Below are 18,409 nucleotides of genomic sequence, written 5' to 3'. Positions count from 1 at the left end.
TAACAGGTAAAAGTTAGATATCAGAAACGCAGTCGGTACCATCAGGGTGGCTTGCGATATAAGTCGACTAGGGCCGTACAGGCGAAAGAACTCGACAAAAGTGAAAGCGCATCCCATGCCTACTATTGCGATGGAATTGTAGTACGCTTTGTAGGGCGCTGTGCATACCTCGAATAAGAGGATGAACAAGGTCACTTGAACGACACTGGCTGCCATTCCCACCATGAAGTGAAGAGCGGCGAAGAGCAAGAAAAACGTCGCGAAACTCTGGGCGAAGCCACACAGGAGGAGGACAACGATGAACATGTAAATAATGGGCTTCCTGCCAACCATCTCCGACATGTGCAATGCAATCGGAATAGCGGCTGAAGAACCGATCATATAAAGTGTGGAGAGCATGGAAATCAACCAGCCACGGTCGCAGACCAGGTCCCACTCGCTCACTATGGTGTCACCGTAGGTGTTCAAGTCATACTTCCAGGAGCTACACTTCGACTCTGATCGGTTCGGTGCCTGGGCGTCTAGAGGAGGTTCGTACCGGACGCACCGTCGATATCGGGCGCTGCTGTCGACGGGGACTCCAATGAGTTTCCACTCTTGGTCGGACATATTGGCGTGAGAAGATGGAGGCGCACACCAATGATCCACATCAGGAGCCAAGAGGAGAATGCTAGCATAATGGCTTATGTAAACGAATCCCGCTACTTGACAGCAGAGGAGGATGATTGTCTGGAAACGACCCTGGCCATAGACACAAGATGGATCGTTGTCATGGCCGTGGGAGAACATCGGGTCTTCTAGGCGAGAGGTGGAGGTGGATGGAACAGGAGAGCCTCCTGCTTTGACCGGCCCTGTGGGACTACGCGTGATGTCTGCTGGTACTAGGCTTAGAGACCCGGATGGAACCAGAGGAGACTCTTGGAAAGGCACGATGGAATAATCCTCCGCTTGGGCGTCCCATAGTCGTCGGATGGTTGATGGTTCGTTGCCTTCTTGCTTGGTCGTACTGTTTTCGCGTCCGCGGTGATAAATCTCCGATGTTCTCTCGTAAGGACTCAGATACGATTCGACGTATTCGTTACCGATGGAATCGTTGGCTTTTCCCGTGCCAGACATGGTTCCAGTGAGCTCCAGTAAGCAATGGTTCCCAGCTCCAGTGAGAAAATCTATGCCGGAAAAACGGTGACGCGGGTTCCAAGAAATTATCCGTGCAGAGTTTTTCGTTGTCGTCTTCTTCGTCTGCAATACCAGTGGCACGTTTCGCCTTTACTTTACAAGATCGTTACTTTACAAGTCTGGGCTTTACATTTGTTTATCAAAGCAAGCCATAGTCAATTACTGAAGCTGAAGAGTCCTACGCTAAGAACGAACTCCGGGAAAAGACAAAATCATGGGTCATGCTCTTACATATTCCCAGTCATCTCAACTCCACCAGAAACTTTCATGATGCCGATGTCACTGTCAGGCGCGGATCCAGGATTTTTCGGAGAGGGGACTCCAGCCTTGCCCAGCAGAGTAAATACGCAATCGAAGTCAATCAATGTTAATTAAACACTATGCGAAGACAGAAATTGAGGAGAGGGTCAGGACATCCTGACGCCCCCTTCTAAATCCGCCCCTGCTCACTGTTGCTTTCCTATGCTGCATAGGCTATGCACTGACAGACCAGCACGGCACCATGAGTAATCATCAGTCTACTCGGCGTTGCTCTGAACAGAAAAATGACTGCATCGGATCGCTACTGACCGGCCTACTACACATTCGACTACGATCGACCCTGTGTACACCAACATGGTGAAATGTACTAGGTCGACGTCCTGCCCTTTATTCATTTATTTATTGCGGCATGAACCAGACCATTGTGCATGAACCAGACCTATTCATTGCCTCATATTAGGATGCCCACATTATTGCCCCATGTATTAGGATTCTAAAAACGCGTGTAACACAATCCGCTGACAGCGCTCTTCATTCGTTTGCTAGTGGCACGGTGCCTGTGTCACGGCGAAGCTTTTAATGTAACTTCGTTGGGTGAATATTGGGATCTCCGAGGTTCCATTTCGGTTCCAAAGTTTCAACGTGTGAAGAAGGTCTCGTTTGCTGCGTTAAAGCATGATTGGAGTGAAGCCCACCAGCATCATATGCGCCATGTATTCGCAACGCCTCGTTCGCGAAAAGTTTGAGGCCCCTAGGAGGAATTGGAATTTTTCTGTAGTATTTGAAAAATACCCTATAAAGTGGAAACGTTTCCAAAATAAAAGTGCACTCACGTAACTGTCTATTGTCTTACTGGAGGCGCGGTCTCGTAAAATGCGACAATGGCCCCTACGAAGTACGAAGGTATACGGACAAGCCCCTTCAATTAGCGTAAAGAATCGAGCAATTTTGCAGCACAACACATCTAATATACGTACAGCGAATGTTGCCGCGGTTGCGCAGTGGGGATTTACAGGGTCGCAGATGCCGTCGCAGCGAATCCTTGCTGTTTGTTTATCACAGTAAATTTATTTACACCCCTATGAGTGTAAAACGTGTGTCAGATAACTCACACCCTTATAGGTGTATAAATGCTACGCCCCAATGATGGGTGTAACAGGGGTGCCGCATATTACACCCGAAAGAAGGGTGTTGCAGATTCTGAAAAAAAAAAAAGAAGACTGTTATGATTGAGAGAATGGGTAGCCCGACGTTGCACGAAGTTGTCGTGCCCACATTGTCAACATGGGAAGCGACAAACGCCCCCCGGCGCTATCGCATAGATAGGAGACTCATGTCTTCTTCGAGGCTCGGGCCAGAAGAAAAAGAAGAACGTGCACGGCCTCCGTTTATTTTTATACGTCGTGTGAGCCGCTAGCAACAAGTGGCGCGACCTTCTGTACACATTAACTACAATGCAGCGCTGCATGTAAGTAACACCATCAAGAATATAACAATCCCCCCCCCCTCAGACAATACTTAATCGAAAAAGATGGATACAAACAACAGTTACAATATATTAGCGAAACACATATCCATACTAAGCATCAGCAAACAATGCATCGAAACGCACATCACTGCGGAGAATACCTTTGCACAGGCTTTACAGTTCTTTTGCTACGCCGCAGTGGAGTTTTGCTCACAACGGTACTGTGTGGCAGGTGAAAATTTGATCTGCGTTGACGCAAACCGTTCCAGTCCCCTTAGCCACAGATTACTGTGAGATATGTTCTCGATTGTTGTAAAGCGCGTTAGCACGTCAGCTGGGGTTTGTGGATCCGAGCAATATGACCCGCTCTGGCTGTCATGAAGTTTCTCATGTTGTTCATTACATGGCAGGGACACAATGTACCGGTCTTCGTTGCGTTTGAGGCTATCTGTGAAATGCCTCATTACTTCAGCACCAATTTCAGTTGGAGATTTAGGGTCGTCTGTGATGGCGATAGCTTCTAGATCCTCAAACCTTATTAGGCACGTTTCAGTTGTGTCCACCCTAAGCACACAAACGACAAGGTTGGCGTTTTGCCGCACGGCAGCTCCTGTAGATAATGGGCCCTGGAATGTCCATCCAAATGTAGTTTCGATGGCTGCTAGGCTGTCGTTCGTTTGAGATTTTCGCACATGGCCGGTAAGTAGTTTCCACATTTGATCTGAGCCGAGGAGGAAACTAATGCCGTGGATCGTTGGACAAGCTGATGGTAAAATCTGATCGGCCAGGAAACCTCCGTCGCCGTGAACTTCTTTCACAAGTTCGTTCTCCATAGCTGTTTGAATCAGATCATTGCATATGAACGGTATGGCTTCAAGTGTTACTTCGGCCAGTGTGTGTTGGCTTTTCATGCGCACTTTGACAACGCTGTATTTTTTGCTGTTTGCAGTTTTGGAGTTGGCAAACTTGTTCAGACGTGGCGTTATCGTACCAATTACGTCCAGCTTGAGTAGTTTAGCGAGATCTTCACGAATGAAGGTTCTCTGGCTGCCTCCATCGATAACTTCGCGGAAGTAGACACTCCTGTCTTCGTGGACTCCAAATGCCCTAAATGTTTGGAGCATGACTTCGTTTCCGTTTGTCGGTGTAGCCATGTTTGCTGATAGCACGTTAGCTTCCGCGGTACTCTTGGTGTCACTTGCAGAATCTTCGTTGTTGTCAGTTGATTTTGTCCAAGTTGGGTCACATAGGGAAGTCGCGTGTCTCCCGTGGCAGGTAGCACAAACAATTCCGGAACGACATTCTCGTGATCGGTGTCCGATTTTAGTGCATCTGAAGCAGCGCTGTTCCTTTGCTAGTTTCTTTTTGCGTTCGTCTAGCGGTATTGAACCGTTGCACTTCACTGTGGTGTGAGCTCCTGATCCGCAGAAGACATATGCTTCAGTTCTTTTCCTAGTGTCATTGTAGAGTACATGCGATGATGGTGGATCTGCTTTGTATGCGTCCTTGCTGTGTCCGTCAATAACGTCCTGCCTTTTATCGGCCATGTTGACACCTTCCATGCTCTCCATTTCTATCCTGACAAAGTTAAGGATACTTTTGAGCTCACCGGAGGCGTCTTCAGCTTCAGCTTCTGACGATGTTTCCGTGCTGCCTGGATTATTCCTTGCGTCGCACAAAAGGGGTATCTTCTTTTGTCGTTGGTATTCCAGTGCCAGATCGGCGGGCAAATTTGAGAGCAGGATTTCACACATCATCGATGCGTAGCTTTCGCATGTGACACCTAGCGCTTTTAATCCTCGAACGTGCGTTTGAACGTGGTCGTAGAGTTTACGAAGTCCGTACACATCAAGTGATGATTTGACGTACGGAAGGGTCCGAAGCTTTGACAGGTGTTCCCTTTCGATACGCCTTTTCTCCCCAAAGCGTCCGGTCAGTACCTCAATGGCGTCTGCGTAACATTCCTCCGTTGCTTGTAGACCAGAAATTGCTGTCGCTGCAGGCCCATCCAGCAAAGAGCGTAGATAGTAGAATTTCTCCGCCTTGGTGAGGGAGTCATTTTCATGAACGGCGCCTTTGAGCTGTTCCCAGAAGCTGCCCCACATTGACAGCTCGCCGCGGAACCTCACCAGTTGCAACTTGGGAAGTCGGATACCGTTGGATTTCGTTGTGTTGTTGGATTGAGGCGACGATGCAGTCACTTCAGCTGTCGTTGTTGCTATTGGAGTAGCACCAAGACCGGAGATCTTCGTTCGCAAATTTGCCATGGTGCTTACGGCGTTGTCCTCATACTGCAATGCGATGTCCAGCTCGGATTCCGTCGCGTCATCCCGCAGGTACTGTTCCAACTCGTTATTAAGGTGCGTGAGTTCTTCGTTATTTACCCGCAACCGTTCCAGAAGACGTTCAAGTAATACCGGTCCGTCGATTCGTTAGCGATAGCCGTAGATGCTTCGCCGGTGAGTTTCGTCACCTGACATCTTCTGGATGCACGCTTCTGCTTTGCTCGTTCCATAACTGCAAGATTGCTCGTTGAGGTCCGGAGAAAATCTCCCGGGTTTCGGCACCAGAAATGTGTTGCAAAGCTCGCAGCCTCGTTAATTGGCGCGAAGCACAGAAGCAAGAAGCGTCTTTACTGCTTGGGGTCTGGGTTAAGACTGTCTTTATTTACAAAGAGAAAAGACTACAAAGAAGGAGATAACTGAAACTGGATACACGTATATACAATACACGGCGTTACAGTGAGGAGCGATCGTGGGGGATCGTCCCGAAACGGTCGGCCATAAATTGTCCACTGCTGTCACTGTCCGCTCCTCCGTTTGCGTTGAGTCCGTGTTCTGTTACATGGTCACTTTAAACGCGCACGCCGTGGAGCAACCCAAGGTTACCTTAATTGCGTTTAACAATAATTGTAAACATAGCGGTTCTTGCTGTTTGCGCCACGAAGCAACTATGGCATGAGCTGCGTACAGACAGGGACAGAGGACAGTAGGAGGAAGTAAGGAACAGGGGGTTTAGTATGCGCCCGAGGCCGACTTCAGCGAAACTGTGCCGACATTCCTCTAGAAAGTCTTCGGAAAACCCAGGGAAAACCTCAGACAGCGCATGCAGCCGGTGATAGTATTCAAACCCACCACCTCACAGTCTTCTGCGCGGCCTTTGCTACCACCAACGAGAGAGATGCCCGCTCGGCTATGCGCTGGTGTAACCGTTACTGAATTACATTTTAGTTTCAGTAACTTTTCCTGTAACATTATGTACTTTCAGAGTCATGTAACTGTTTTTTTTTTTCAATAACGTACACGGTTCTTAGTATAACTGCTCTTCACTGCAAAATAATAACCCCACAATACCTACGTGAAGTCCAGAGCTGAAGCATACAAACGTGCTGCTCCGTTTCCATGCGCACCCTGCATGCACCGCACCACGTTTATTCACGGTCGATATATTCTCGCCGTCTTTCTATTATGCACGTGGGAAAGCACAGGTTTATTCATCATCGTGCACAACAGTCTCTTTTCTTTTTCTTTATCTTCATGCAATGCAACACCGTCGCAGTTCATACTCTCCATTATATTTCTGATGTTTCCGGTATCATTATGCTGTCGCAGAAGGTGGGTGTTGCTGTTATCGCCTTCATGTATGGCATGAAAAATTATTTAGGCTGGGTCTTCTGTTTTTGTTTCTTCGCAAAGTCCTCTGCTGCCTACTAGGCCATTGTTTCCCTTGATTACGAGTGCGTAGCTGTTGCGGCACTTCCAACGATATGCAAAGAGTCGTGTACCGTAACGCTGCCCTCACGACCATGTCGTGTTAATTGTTTCAGTGACAGGTAGAGTGCAGTTGTTCGTAGCATGGTTCCTGGCTGATTTGCGCAGCCGCTCAGACGCAGATGGCATTGATAATTTTTTAAGTTTTTCAGAAAAATATAAAAGGGTACCTGAGCATGTCCAAACAGGATTCAGTGGTAGAGAACCACAAAAGGCGGGGAGCCCTACTTTCATCAAAATGGGTGGCTTCCACTGATCTCTATGTATATAGGCTGGATCGCGCATAGGAGAAGGGCTCGTGGGAGAGAGGTGCGGCACCCGGCCGCCATGTTGGAGGGCCCAATGGCGCCGGCTGCTCCCATAGGAAACAATGGGAAGGGATTTGATTTGGAGTATTTATTGCGCTTTAAACGCTCCTCATTGCTGATTAGCATGCATCTTTCTTAGGAATCAGTGTGGTGGTGTACTCCAAACGTGCTTCAGCCGTGTCTCTGTAGTTTTTAACGGTAATTGTCTTTTTTTTTCTTCTCCGCTGCCTGTACTCCGGTCGTAAGTGTCGTGCACAGGGAGCATACGCATGAAGGTGAATTCGGTGAATGTCAACCTATAAAATTAATTCTTTTGGCTCAGAAAGGTTTTGCACTGTTTGTTATTGTAAGGTACTTCCGTTTTTATATTTGTTTTCGTTGGTTGTTCGATTTTCGTGTGGTGTTTCACGGTTTTCGTTCGTTATTGTGGGTTTGGTGTTGTATGGTTCTCGTTTGACTTTTTCCATTATCGTATTATATTCTACGAGTGTCTCTGTGTGTGCTCTAAAATAAGACCTCGATCCTTATTGTGCAGGGGCTCATTATTTTATTCACCACATCACCACCAGCAATGGGTTGGAGTATCGCCCGCCCCTGGCTATGAAACTCCCCATTCCTCATCTTAAAATAACGTTATTATCACGAGTGCGTTGCAGTTGTTCAGCTGTCAGCGTATTTCATTACGGAAATTCGAAGCGCTGTGCACGAAGAGCATGACTTATCACACACGCTGTAGGAGCGACTGCACATACGAGGTTAACACAGCACTTTATTTACTTCCACCGTACCTCACAAATTCAAAGAACAGTGGAACAAATTGGCATATTGGCGCAGGTTCTGCATCCGCTCCTTCGGCACATCTGAGCGACTGTGAGGGGAACCTGCAAGCACAAGCGCATTGTTTATAGAAAATACATGGTTTTGAGATTTATAGGAGCAGCCACACATACTTTCTTAGTACGTAATGGCACCAGCGAAGTAGCAATGCAAGCAAGTCTGAGTTGTCAGATACATGCGATACGAATAAACAGATTTTTCCTAAAAATAAAGAGCTCACCTGTGAAAAGATATCCCTCTTTCTCTGTCCGTGTGAAGCATGCTCAAAGCTGCAACAAACTGGTATGACATGCCCTTTAATTTAAAGGAAATTTTAAAAAATACCGGCAGCCCCGCTTGAACTAGGAACGTTCAGATTGATGCTAATACCGTACATCTTAGCGGTTCACCAGTAACAAGGACAGAAGGGGTTAAATTTCTTGCAGTGTACCTCCACGAGCATCTGCAGTGGTCAGTGCACGTGCAAACAATAAAAAAACGAGTTGCGAAAGGCATACTCGCACTGTATAAATTGCGAAAGTATTTACCTCTGAATATGTTGCTACGAGTATACCATGCTCTTATTCACTGCCACTTGGTGTTCGCTGTCGAAGTGTACGGCATACCATATAAGACGACTCTGATGCCGCTCTATGCACTACAAAAACGTGTATTGCGGGTATGTTACATGTGCCTTTGCGCGATTCTATTACCTTTGCATTTGACCTTCTGGGAGTAATTTCCATATTTTCTCTCGTCAAAATCCAGGTTACTGTTCTTATCCATAAGATGTACTATTCTTATTTAACATTGAGATTTATCGAGCTCAAGTTAAGTGACCGACACTATGCGACCCGCAGCGATGTGTATTGCCTAACGCTACCTCAGTGTAGAACGGATTACGGGCTTCACTCTTTCTGTTACGTTGGTTCTAAATTATGGAATCAACTCCCTGTCCATGTAAAAACCATTAAAAGTATCAAAGCGTTTAAAAATAGAGTACGGGAATACGTTATCACTGAAAGCTAGGTCTTTGTGCATGCAAAGTATGCAAAGTGCATGCAATACGTGTTTCTTCTTATGAATATTCCTTTTTATCTCTTACACAGGACTGTTGTATGTTGTATGTGTGCTGCCACTTACAAGGCACGGGTTTCGTTTCTCTGCTCTGTATTCTTGGCGTGTGCTCAAACCAAATGATGTCGGTCGGGGAGTGCACGGGGGGGGGGGGGGCAGATTGGAGGGAACCATAACATGCCACCCTCCATTTTCTATTCTTTCCGTTTGTGTACAACGCTTTGGCTCTCCGTACCACGTGACCTTTCTTTTCTCCCTTGTGTCTTATGTAGACCAACTGCTGAGCTCTCGCCCTCTTCTGTCTGAACATGTAACTCAAGGTGAAATACAGCAACGTTTTTTCACCTCTCCACGAGGTTTATCTATCTGACGAGTCAGTTTTCTTAATCATTCTGATGAGGTCAGAATAGTGAAAAAACGTCTTCCAAGCATTGTTGGATATACGCTTGCTGATGGACGTCTACCATGCCGACATACCCGTCAGCACCAGCCTCAAGCCACACCGTCCTTGGATGAGACTTCACGCTTGACACTGTTGCCGGAAGACCGTGCGCCGTCTCGAGGCAGCGTCGGATACATCGTATCTCACCTAGAAGCAACAACGGCAGATATAGGATACATCGAGAAGCTTCGACGTCTCCGGCACCTGTCCTTCCACTCCGTGAACGGCGTTCGAGGAACTACATGAACGACAGCCTACATCGCCATATGGCCGGGAAGGACACAGGTGAGCACTTTGCAATCCAAGAGAGAGATAATTTGGACATAGCGGGCTGCGGCGCCGTGCGTAGATGAACAGGGCGCTAAGCCGAAACGTAGAATAGCCCTCTCTCAAAAGGCTCAGCAGAACTACGAGCTCGAAAGAGATGAGCATCGTATGAAACTAGATAAAGCTTGCGAAGAAACAGCGCTCGAGCTGGAGAAGATCTGTATACCAGAGGCGTCGTATCAAGAAGTCGGGAGACTGAGCACCTTCTACAAACGGTGCAAGCTTCACGCTGAAAGGTTCTCCTCCTTCCTAACAAAGACGAATGTAGAACAGAGTTTAACGGAACGAGACGTTCAGAAAGCAATCGACAAGGATCGGGACGATCTTGTGCGAGGTATAATCACCGAAATTGAACACCGTCTCGACAGCCAGCGAGAGATGGGCTCTCGGCGCTCCGATGGTTCTCTTCATTCATCCTTGTCGTCACAACGTTCCACCCATTCCAGTTTGGATTCATCAGTAAGGTCCGCAGCGACTAGAGCTAGAGCCGATGCCGAAGCAGCTCGCGCTCTCACGTCATACAGTCAACAGGAGACTGCGATGAAACTGGAGAAAGCTCGTATAGAGGCCAACCTAGAAGCACTTCAAAGAGAGAAAGAAGCTGCTGTCGCGGAAGCGCAAGCCAAGGTTCTAGAGGCGGCACTTGAACAATACGACCCAAGGCTTACAGAAGTCAAATTCGTCGACGCGTCGGAAAGGACTAGCGAGTACGTTTTACGTCACGGTCTACCCCAGAGCACGCACGCGTTTACGGGAGACAGTCATCGATGCCACACTGTAAGCGGTGAACAGACGGCTGCTGCAGCACCTGGCGCGTCACAAGGTGACAACGTCTCTCGCGCTGCCGGTGGAAGACTTTCCGGAAGGCGTACAATTGGTCAGGGGGGAGAATCAGAACCAACTACATTCCAGAATCCCCTACCCATTATGGGTGACGTCGCCAGGTACTTACTTCGCTGGGAGCTGGTTACTACGGGCCTCTCGCAGTTCAGCGACCGTCCGGAAGACTATAGGTCGTGGAAATCGGCATTTCGTAACGCTACTAAAGACCTTGGAATATCAGCCACAGGAGAGATGGTTCTCCTGGTGAAGTGGCTGGGAACCGAATCGTCTGTGTACGCTAGAAGGCTAAGAGCTGTACACATCGGAAACCGGGACATGGGACTTCAGGCGATCTGGGAACGGTTAGAAGAGGCCTACGGTAGCCCAGAGGCAATCGAAAACGCGCTAATAGACAGGCTTGAAAGGTTTCCGAGGATACTAGGTAGTGATCGAGAGAGACTGAGGGAGCTGGGATATTTACTCCAAGAACTCGAGTCAGCAAAGGCAGATCCACACTTGCCTGGGCTCTCCTACCTGGACACGTCACGTAAGGTCAACCCCATTGCAGCGAAACTTCCGGAACATTTGCAAAAAAAATTGATCGCTCTGGGATCGAAATACAAGCGGGAACACCGTGTGTCTTTCCCACCATTCTCTGTCTTCTCAGACTTCGTCCGAACCACAGCGAAGACAAAGAATGATCCAAGTTTCATAATCGGGCCCTCAAGCGATAACACACGCAAGAAGGACAAGACGTCCTCGACAACGCAGTCCTCTAAGAAATCGTCTGTATCGGTGCACAGGACCACGATTACCTCTCAAGAAGACAGCTCAGCAGATCGAGTAGAAAGAACTCCGTAGAACCCGGAAGGAATGTGCTCCTTGCACAAGAAGCCACATAAACTTAGCAAGTGTAGGGCATTCCGTCAGAAACCTCTCGCCGAGCGAAAGCGCTTGCTGTCAGAGTTCGGCGCATGCTTCAAATGCTGTGCGATGACGCACAACGCGAAGAGCTGTGACTCAACGATACATTGCACAGAGTGCAACAGCGACCACCACATTACGGCACTTCATCCTGAGAGCGTTACCTCGCAAGCTCGACGCACCGCCGGAACCCCATCGGCTGAGCAAAACGGTTTCAGCAGGGCATCCGCAAAGGTTACATCAAGCTGCACGGAAGTGTGTGGAGATGCCAATTCGAGAGTATCCTGCTCAAAAATATGTCTCGTCAAATTGTACCCAGAAGCTCAGCCAGAACAAGCAGTTCGGATGTATGCGGTCATTGACGACCAAAGCAAGTTTGTGTACAACGCTTTGGATCTCTGTACCACGTGACCTTTCTTCTCTCCCGTGTGTCTTATGTAGACCAACTGCTGTGCTCTCGCTCTCTTCTGTCTGAACGTGTAACTCAAGGTGAAATACAGGAACGTTTTTTCACCTCTCCACGAGGTTTATCTATCTGACGAGTCAGTTTTCTTAATCATTCTGATGAGGTCAGAATAGTATGTGTTCCGTGTAAAAATGAATTTGTGTTTATGTAATTTATTTAAAAATGAGTTTATGTATATATTTCATGTAAGAAAACATAAAACAAACTTCCAAACAAACTAAATGCAGACGACAGGATACGTTGGGCCCACCAATATGGCGGCCGGTGACCACGCTGTGGAGTACCCTATGCGCGATCCAGCCTATACTATAGAAATCAGGGGTGGCTTCATGACCTTCTTATAAATGATCTACACAACGTTCGTAGTAAACCAGGTAAAGACGTTCCTGTGCTGTGAAGCGTAATTTGGTTACGAAGGCCAGGATTAGGTGTGTCGTGTTTTCGTACTGTAGACGTAGACTTTCACTGTTGCGAACTCTAGGGGACGTCTGTACGGCGTAAGGTCACTGGATACAGTCACTAGAGCAGCGTTTCTCAAACTTTTCCAGTACGTGACCGGTTTGAGTGGTACCAAACCTACCATGTCCCCCCATCTTTACCTTCACCCCACCTACCGAAAATTTACTTTTTTTTTTAATGACGCAGATACATTTACATTGTAATTTATTTATACGTTTATTTATTAAGACAGTAACCACAGAAAGAGCTACCAAAATACATATTAGTGTTTTTAACAAGAATTGATTTAATCATGTATTTTAATGAGAAGGATGTATTTGCTTTCATGATGCAAGCAAATCAATACGTTGGTCTGTGTGGCTCAAGGCATATCGCTTGTCTGCTTGGACCCTCCGTGACCCTCAGAAAAAGGCTTATGACCCATTCGAGGGTCATGACCCGCAGTTTGAGAAACACTGCACCAGGGTCAATGGACACATCCAGTGCTGCAACCTGATCATACCACTGCAGTCTCAAACCAGACCTGTGCGTTCCTAGCGTGTTCAGACGAAGTGTGTGGCCGTCTGTCTGTCCGTGGCCGTCTCCTGTAAAGCGTGCTTTCACTGCACTTGCTTACTGTAGCCAGACGAAGCAACCACGCAATTTTTTTCTATCCAGGGCTACCATGGCGAAGAGTCTTAATATTGGTGCGCTGTTGTAATGGAGTATGAGTGACCCTGAATTCAGACCTTTGGGTATGCTTACCAGATCGCGTGGTCTAGTGGCTACGATGATTGCATTCCCCGCTGAGACTGAGAGGTGACCCGGGTTCCAATCAGGGCGCCGGCCGTGTTGTCTCAGTGTTTTCCCTGTGTTTTCCTCAAACGCTTTAAGAGAAATGTCTGCACAGTTCCCTATGAAGTCGTCCCAAGACGCACGATCCCCACTGTAATAGTCCTGACGTTGCCCGCCTGAGCGTGGCCGATCTACCACCACCATCACGAGTGTGCTTAGATATAGGCCTCGAGAAATCAGTAGTGCATTGTGATATAAAGTGAAAGTGGCCTAGGCAGTATAGCAAGCGGCCAGCGGCATGGTCAAGTCGATAAGAACATCCACTCGTTGATCCAAGATCGTGCTGAAGACTGGCGGATGCTGGATTCGGATCTTACCATTGGTGTGGTGTGCTGTCTGTGCATTTCCCTGAGTTTCCCTGGGCAGACTTTCCAGACGAATGTCGGCATGGTTTCTCCCCCCTACCTCCTGCTGTCCTCTCTCCATCTGTCCACGTCTGTACGCCGTTCCTATAACCACAGTTGCTTCGCGGCACTAACGTTGAATAGAAAAATAGGGCGATAACAAAAAGAAATCAGCTAAACGAGAGGTCGTAGGTCCGAGTAAGTGTACAATACATCAGTTACTTCTGCCACCGCAAGCCCATACTCCGCATCGCAAGTCCAAACACACCGGTAGCGAGTCCTGCGAAACACGCGAGTCACTCATGGGTATATCCCTTACCAAAACGCACGAGTGCGAGCACTACATCAGTACACACCGAGAACGTCCCACCTGCATCAGCATTTTATTTTGTAGAACGGCCGATATGGATGAGCACAGGCCACGGTAAATTCGAATGCTGCCATAACCCCGTGCAGCACCGGCAGGACCTTCATGGAACTCTTGGCAACCGCTAGTTCCCTCGAGGCGTTCTCATCACACATCGTGGCTTTCTCTCTCCATGCTAACGCCGCTGCACATATCAGCTCCCTCTCTCTCTCTCTCTCTCTCTCTCTCTCCTCTTTTCTTCCCGTTTTTTCTTTTTTTAATTTGCTTTTAAAGAAGTAATACCCACCGAGTTATTTCCACTTCAACGTCGTCTTTGTGACAAATGGCTTTGGATGGGTACGGCAGTTCCAATGGTGAAATACACCGTATCGTTCTTTGTTGGTACCTTTCGAGTGCCCTGCTGGAAGCAATGTGTACCTCCCCAACATTGCTACCGCCCTCGGTCAGGATTGAATCTGCGATATTGAGCTCAGCAAGCCAACACGTAAGTGACTGAGCTACCGAGGCCGGCACCGTATGTCGGAGATTTCTTAAAAGATCCCAGGTGGTCGAAATTATCCGCAGTCCTACCCTTCGCCACGTGCAGCATGTCACCACACATACAGGCAAATAAACCTTACACGGAGTACACACCACTATTACCATTGGAAATACCTAATTCTTATCATTATCCAGGTGTCATATCACTCAAATGTGGTAGAGTTTGGGACAAATGTTACAGAACACTGGGTTGTCTCATTTCTCTATTGGAGCGACAGCCTACACTCTTAAAAATGAACTTCACCGCATAGCACGCTCCTAGCCAACCATAATCTCGAATGATATCGTTATCTGACCTGATTTGTTGAAAACGGGAGGCGTACGCCTTTTTTGTGACACTTATGCTGTTCATAATTGTCACAAAAAAGGCGTACGCCTACCGTTTTCAACAAATCAGGGCAGATAACGATATCATTCGAGATTATGGTTGGCTAGGAGCGTGCTGTGCGGTGAAGTTCATTTTTAAGAGTGTACACTCTAAAAACAGAACTTTACCGCATAGCACGCTCTGTACCAACCATTGCCACGAATGATAGTGCTATAGCTTCTGATTCGAGGAGAGAGGGAGGCGTACGCCTTTTTGTGTCAATTATCATATATCCAAACTGACACAAAAAGGCGTACGCTCCTCTCTCTTCGAATCAGAAGCGATAACTTTATCATTCGTGGCGATGGTTGGCGTGGAGCGTGCTTTGCGGTGAAGTTCAGTTTTTAGAGTGTTATCGCTTCTGATTCGATGGGAGACAGGGGCGTACGCCTTTTTGTGGCAATTTGGATATATGGTAATTGTCACAAAAAGGCGTACGCCTCCCTCTCTTCTAGAATTAAAAACGATAACCCTATCAATCGCGGCAAGGGTTGGCGCACATCGTGCAATGCGCTGAAGTTCTCTTTTTAGAGTGTAGCAGCAAACAGGAGCGGACACACAACTGAGGGAGGGGTAGAATAGCCAGTAACCCGTTTCTTATTCAATCCCTTCCGGATATCTTGATACCTAGCAGGGGGCCGGTTGGATGAAGAAATTCGCCAGTGAACTCTTGTCCAAAGCTGTACAACAAATGGGGCTTATGTGAGAACAGCCACGTGGTTTTGCGGTTTCTTTCTTTCTCCTACTTTTCCTGCTTTTTCAAATGAGCCGTGTTTCTACGAACTTCATTTCATGTTATTCAATTGGAAGCCTTGTTACCATTAAATCAGATTCTTATTCATGACGTTGAGACCGTGTCAATCGTGTCCCCAATGCTCGCCCAAAAGACTGCATGATATCATGTTCATAATCTCGCTTCATTGGTGGCTTGGCTCCGTAGCACAGTTCTGTTTTTATTTCTTACAGCCTGACGTCGACGTCAATTTTGAGAAGTTCAAACAAGTAAACTCCAGGCTAACGGTGAGTAGTATTCGTCATAGTTTCCTCATTAAGCGTCACATGTAAAGTATTTGAGCATGTCTTATATTGGCACATTATGTCCCATCTCGAGAAAAACAATCCAGTAAATAGAGCACAACAAGGTATCCGCAGACAATTGTCAAATGTTTCTCAGCTAATCGTATTTTCACACGACCTATCTAAAGGTGTAGATAACCACGACCAAATAGGCATACTCTTCTGATACCTTTACAAGGCCTTCGATAAAGCACCTCACCCGAAATTGTTAATGAAAATCTCGGCCCTGCTTGGAAACTCTCAGATTTTCAATAGTTTTACTTCTCATACCGTAAACAATTTGTTTTCGCCGATCGCTGTTATTCTGACCTTGTCCTTGACCGGGTGTCCCCCAGGGTTCGCGTTAGTGCCCCCTTCGTTCCTGGTATTTATTCATGTAGCCGACGAAATGAAGGTAAAATAAAGGCAAGGCCCTGACGACATCGTACAACTCTATCCACGACTCCCAATCCCATGACGAAACGCTACTTAACTGGTGTCTTCGAAAGATCTAAAATACCTACTATATCAAAGTTTAAATATCTTGCGGTAATATTTTCCAGCGATCTAAACTGGAACGATCATGTTGAATGTTGTACGTGGTAAAGCCATGCAGCAATTGTTCTTTCTGAAGCCCGTTCTCTGAAGCGCGCAATACCCAAGGTGAAACTCACTGCCAACAAGTTATTAATCCTTCCCATTATGGATTATAATAATAATAATAATTTGGTGTTTACGTCGCGAGACAAGGTCGAGTCTGTGGATTGCTTTTGCCCACCTGAGGGTTCTTTATTGTGCGATGAAAGCTCATCACACGGCACCCCGTATTTAACGTCCCTCGTGGAAGACGGCGTGTCTAAGCAACTTGTACCCTGCCACCAAGTTACTGGCGTCCTCGGCCGGGTTCGAACCCGCGATCTCGGGATCAGAAGGCGAACACGCTACCGACTGAGCCATTATGAATTATGCTAGTGCAGTATGGATGCCACATTCCGTAAGAAGTATTTTTAGGCTTGAAAGGGCCCAACATAAGGCAGAGCTCGCGCTTTATCCTAAATGACTACAAAAACACCACACCTGTTACGGGTGTAATTCAGGCTCTTGATATAGAAACTAAAGCATAAAAATTCCGCATAAGCCGATAATGGCTGCTTATTAATTATTTGTATTCATTTTTTTTTCTATCATATGTGGACAGTCGGGAATTTGTGTACGTGATTGTATACGACGCCACACCTCTCTGAGAAACTATAACCTTTAAACAGCTACCATGATCCACGGACTGTTTTAAATACTCCTTTGTTTTTCGTTTTTTTTTTTTTTTTTCTGTGTATCACAGTGGAATAACCTTTCTTACAGTGATGAAAACGGATTATCTATTGTAGAGTTTGTGAATATGATTGTTTAATTAGACGATTTGTTGTTCTTGTGCCGGGACGTACGAAAATTCTGTGCACATTGATTTCTATGCTGTCCACTCTTACAGGACAATAGGATAGTACAAGGGTAGATAATCCAGCGTACCGGTAAGGAATTAAGGACCGGTAAGTATGAAGGGAATTGCCACAGGACGAGAGCCGCCGATATTTCAAAAACTGTTCGATAGGCAGCTCTCATCCTGAGACTCCCTTCATATAGGCTAGTAGTATGAGTAAATAAATAAATAAAATAATAGTTTATAAAACCGTGGCTTTGGGTCGCGAGACAACCATGATCAGTGTCCATAGCGTATGCAGTGCAGTATATATGATCGCGCAAATAAAGTCGACCGCTTTTTATGTCATTCTAATGTGTGTGTGTTTTCTTTTTTTTTTTTTTTTTTTTTGCCGCACCGTCCTAAAATGCAATGACGTTCGAAACAACATCGCTGCATTAATACAGGCTCAAAAATTTCATTATGCCATTTCTGTTCTGTTCTCGCAGTTGCTATCCGGCAGGGATGGGCAGTATTTAAATACATTGTAATTAAAATACTATTTAAAATATAAATACATGTATTTATATTTTGTATTTAAATACAGACCTGAAAAATGTATTTATAATTATATTTAAATACCAATTTTTGGGTATTTATTCTTGTAAATACTTTGTAAATACTCCTAAATACAGTATATACTGACTCATATCATAAAGTTGCCTTCCATTTGACCTTTCGGGAAGAAGGGAGAGTTTGGGGCACAGTTATGCTGTGTTTGCGCTACCATGCGCATGCGACAAAAAATTTTAGATGGCAAGTTTTTCACTGTTGTTGCGGACAACGGTCGCGACTAGCCAATTACCTTGTTGCACGAAGCATCTTCGTCAAATTTAATAAAAGCATTTGTTCATCGGCACCTGTGGAGATGCTCTTCTCCTTTGCGAATCTGATTGTACGGCCGAACAGAAGATGCCTTAAATATGCAATATTTGAGAAACTTCTAATATTAAAATTGCCATGATAATCTAACAAATAAATGATATTGTTCGTTGCTGATTTGTTATGATCATCGTTATTTCTCTAATTCCAGATGACATTTTCCTCACAGTATTTATGGTAGTAGTTACGGTATTTAAATACTGTATTTATATTTTGTATTTAAATACTC

The 18,409-nt window shown here is 46.3% G+C and overlaps 1 protein-coding gene across 1 annotated transcript in view; it reads left to right on the top strand.

Annotated features, from left to right (window-relative positions):
* LOC135388324 (uncharacterized) overlaps window positions 1-18,409 on the top strand; it is a 60,577-nt gene that overhangs the window by 26,445 nt on the left and 15,723 nt on the right. Inside the window, exon 3 of the mRNA XM_064617806.1 lies at window positions 15,735-15,788. Within this exon, the coding sequence (XP_064473876.1) occupies window positions 15,735-15,788 (54 nt within the window). The remainder of the gene's footprint in view (window positions 1-15,734; window positions 15,789-18,409) is intronic.

The sequence above is a fragment of the Ornithodoros turicata genome, chromosome 3 (assembly GCF_037126465.1).
Source record: "Ornithodoros turicata isolate Travis chromosome 3, ASM3712646v1, whole genome shotgun sequence".
Classification (NCBI taxonomy): domain Eukaryota; kingdom Metazoa; phylum Arthropoda; class Arachnida; order Ixodida; family Argasidae; genus Ornithodoros; species Ornithodoros turicata.
Note: the sequence above shows the minus strand (reverse complement) of the source record. Positions and strands in the feature narration are given on the sequence as shown.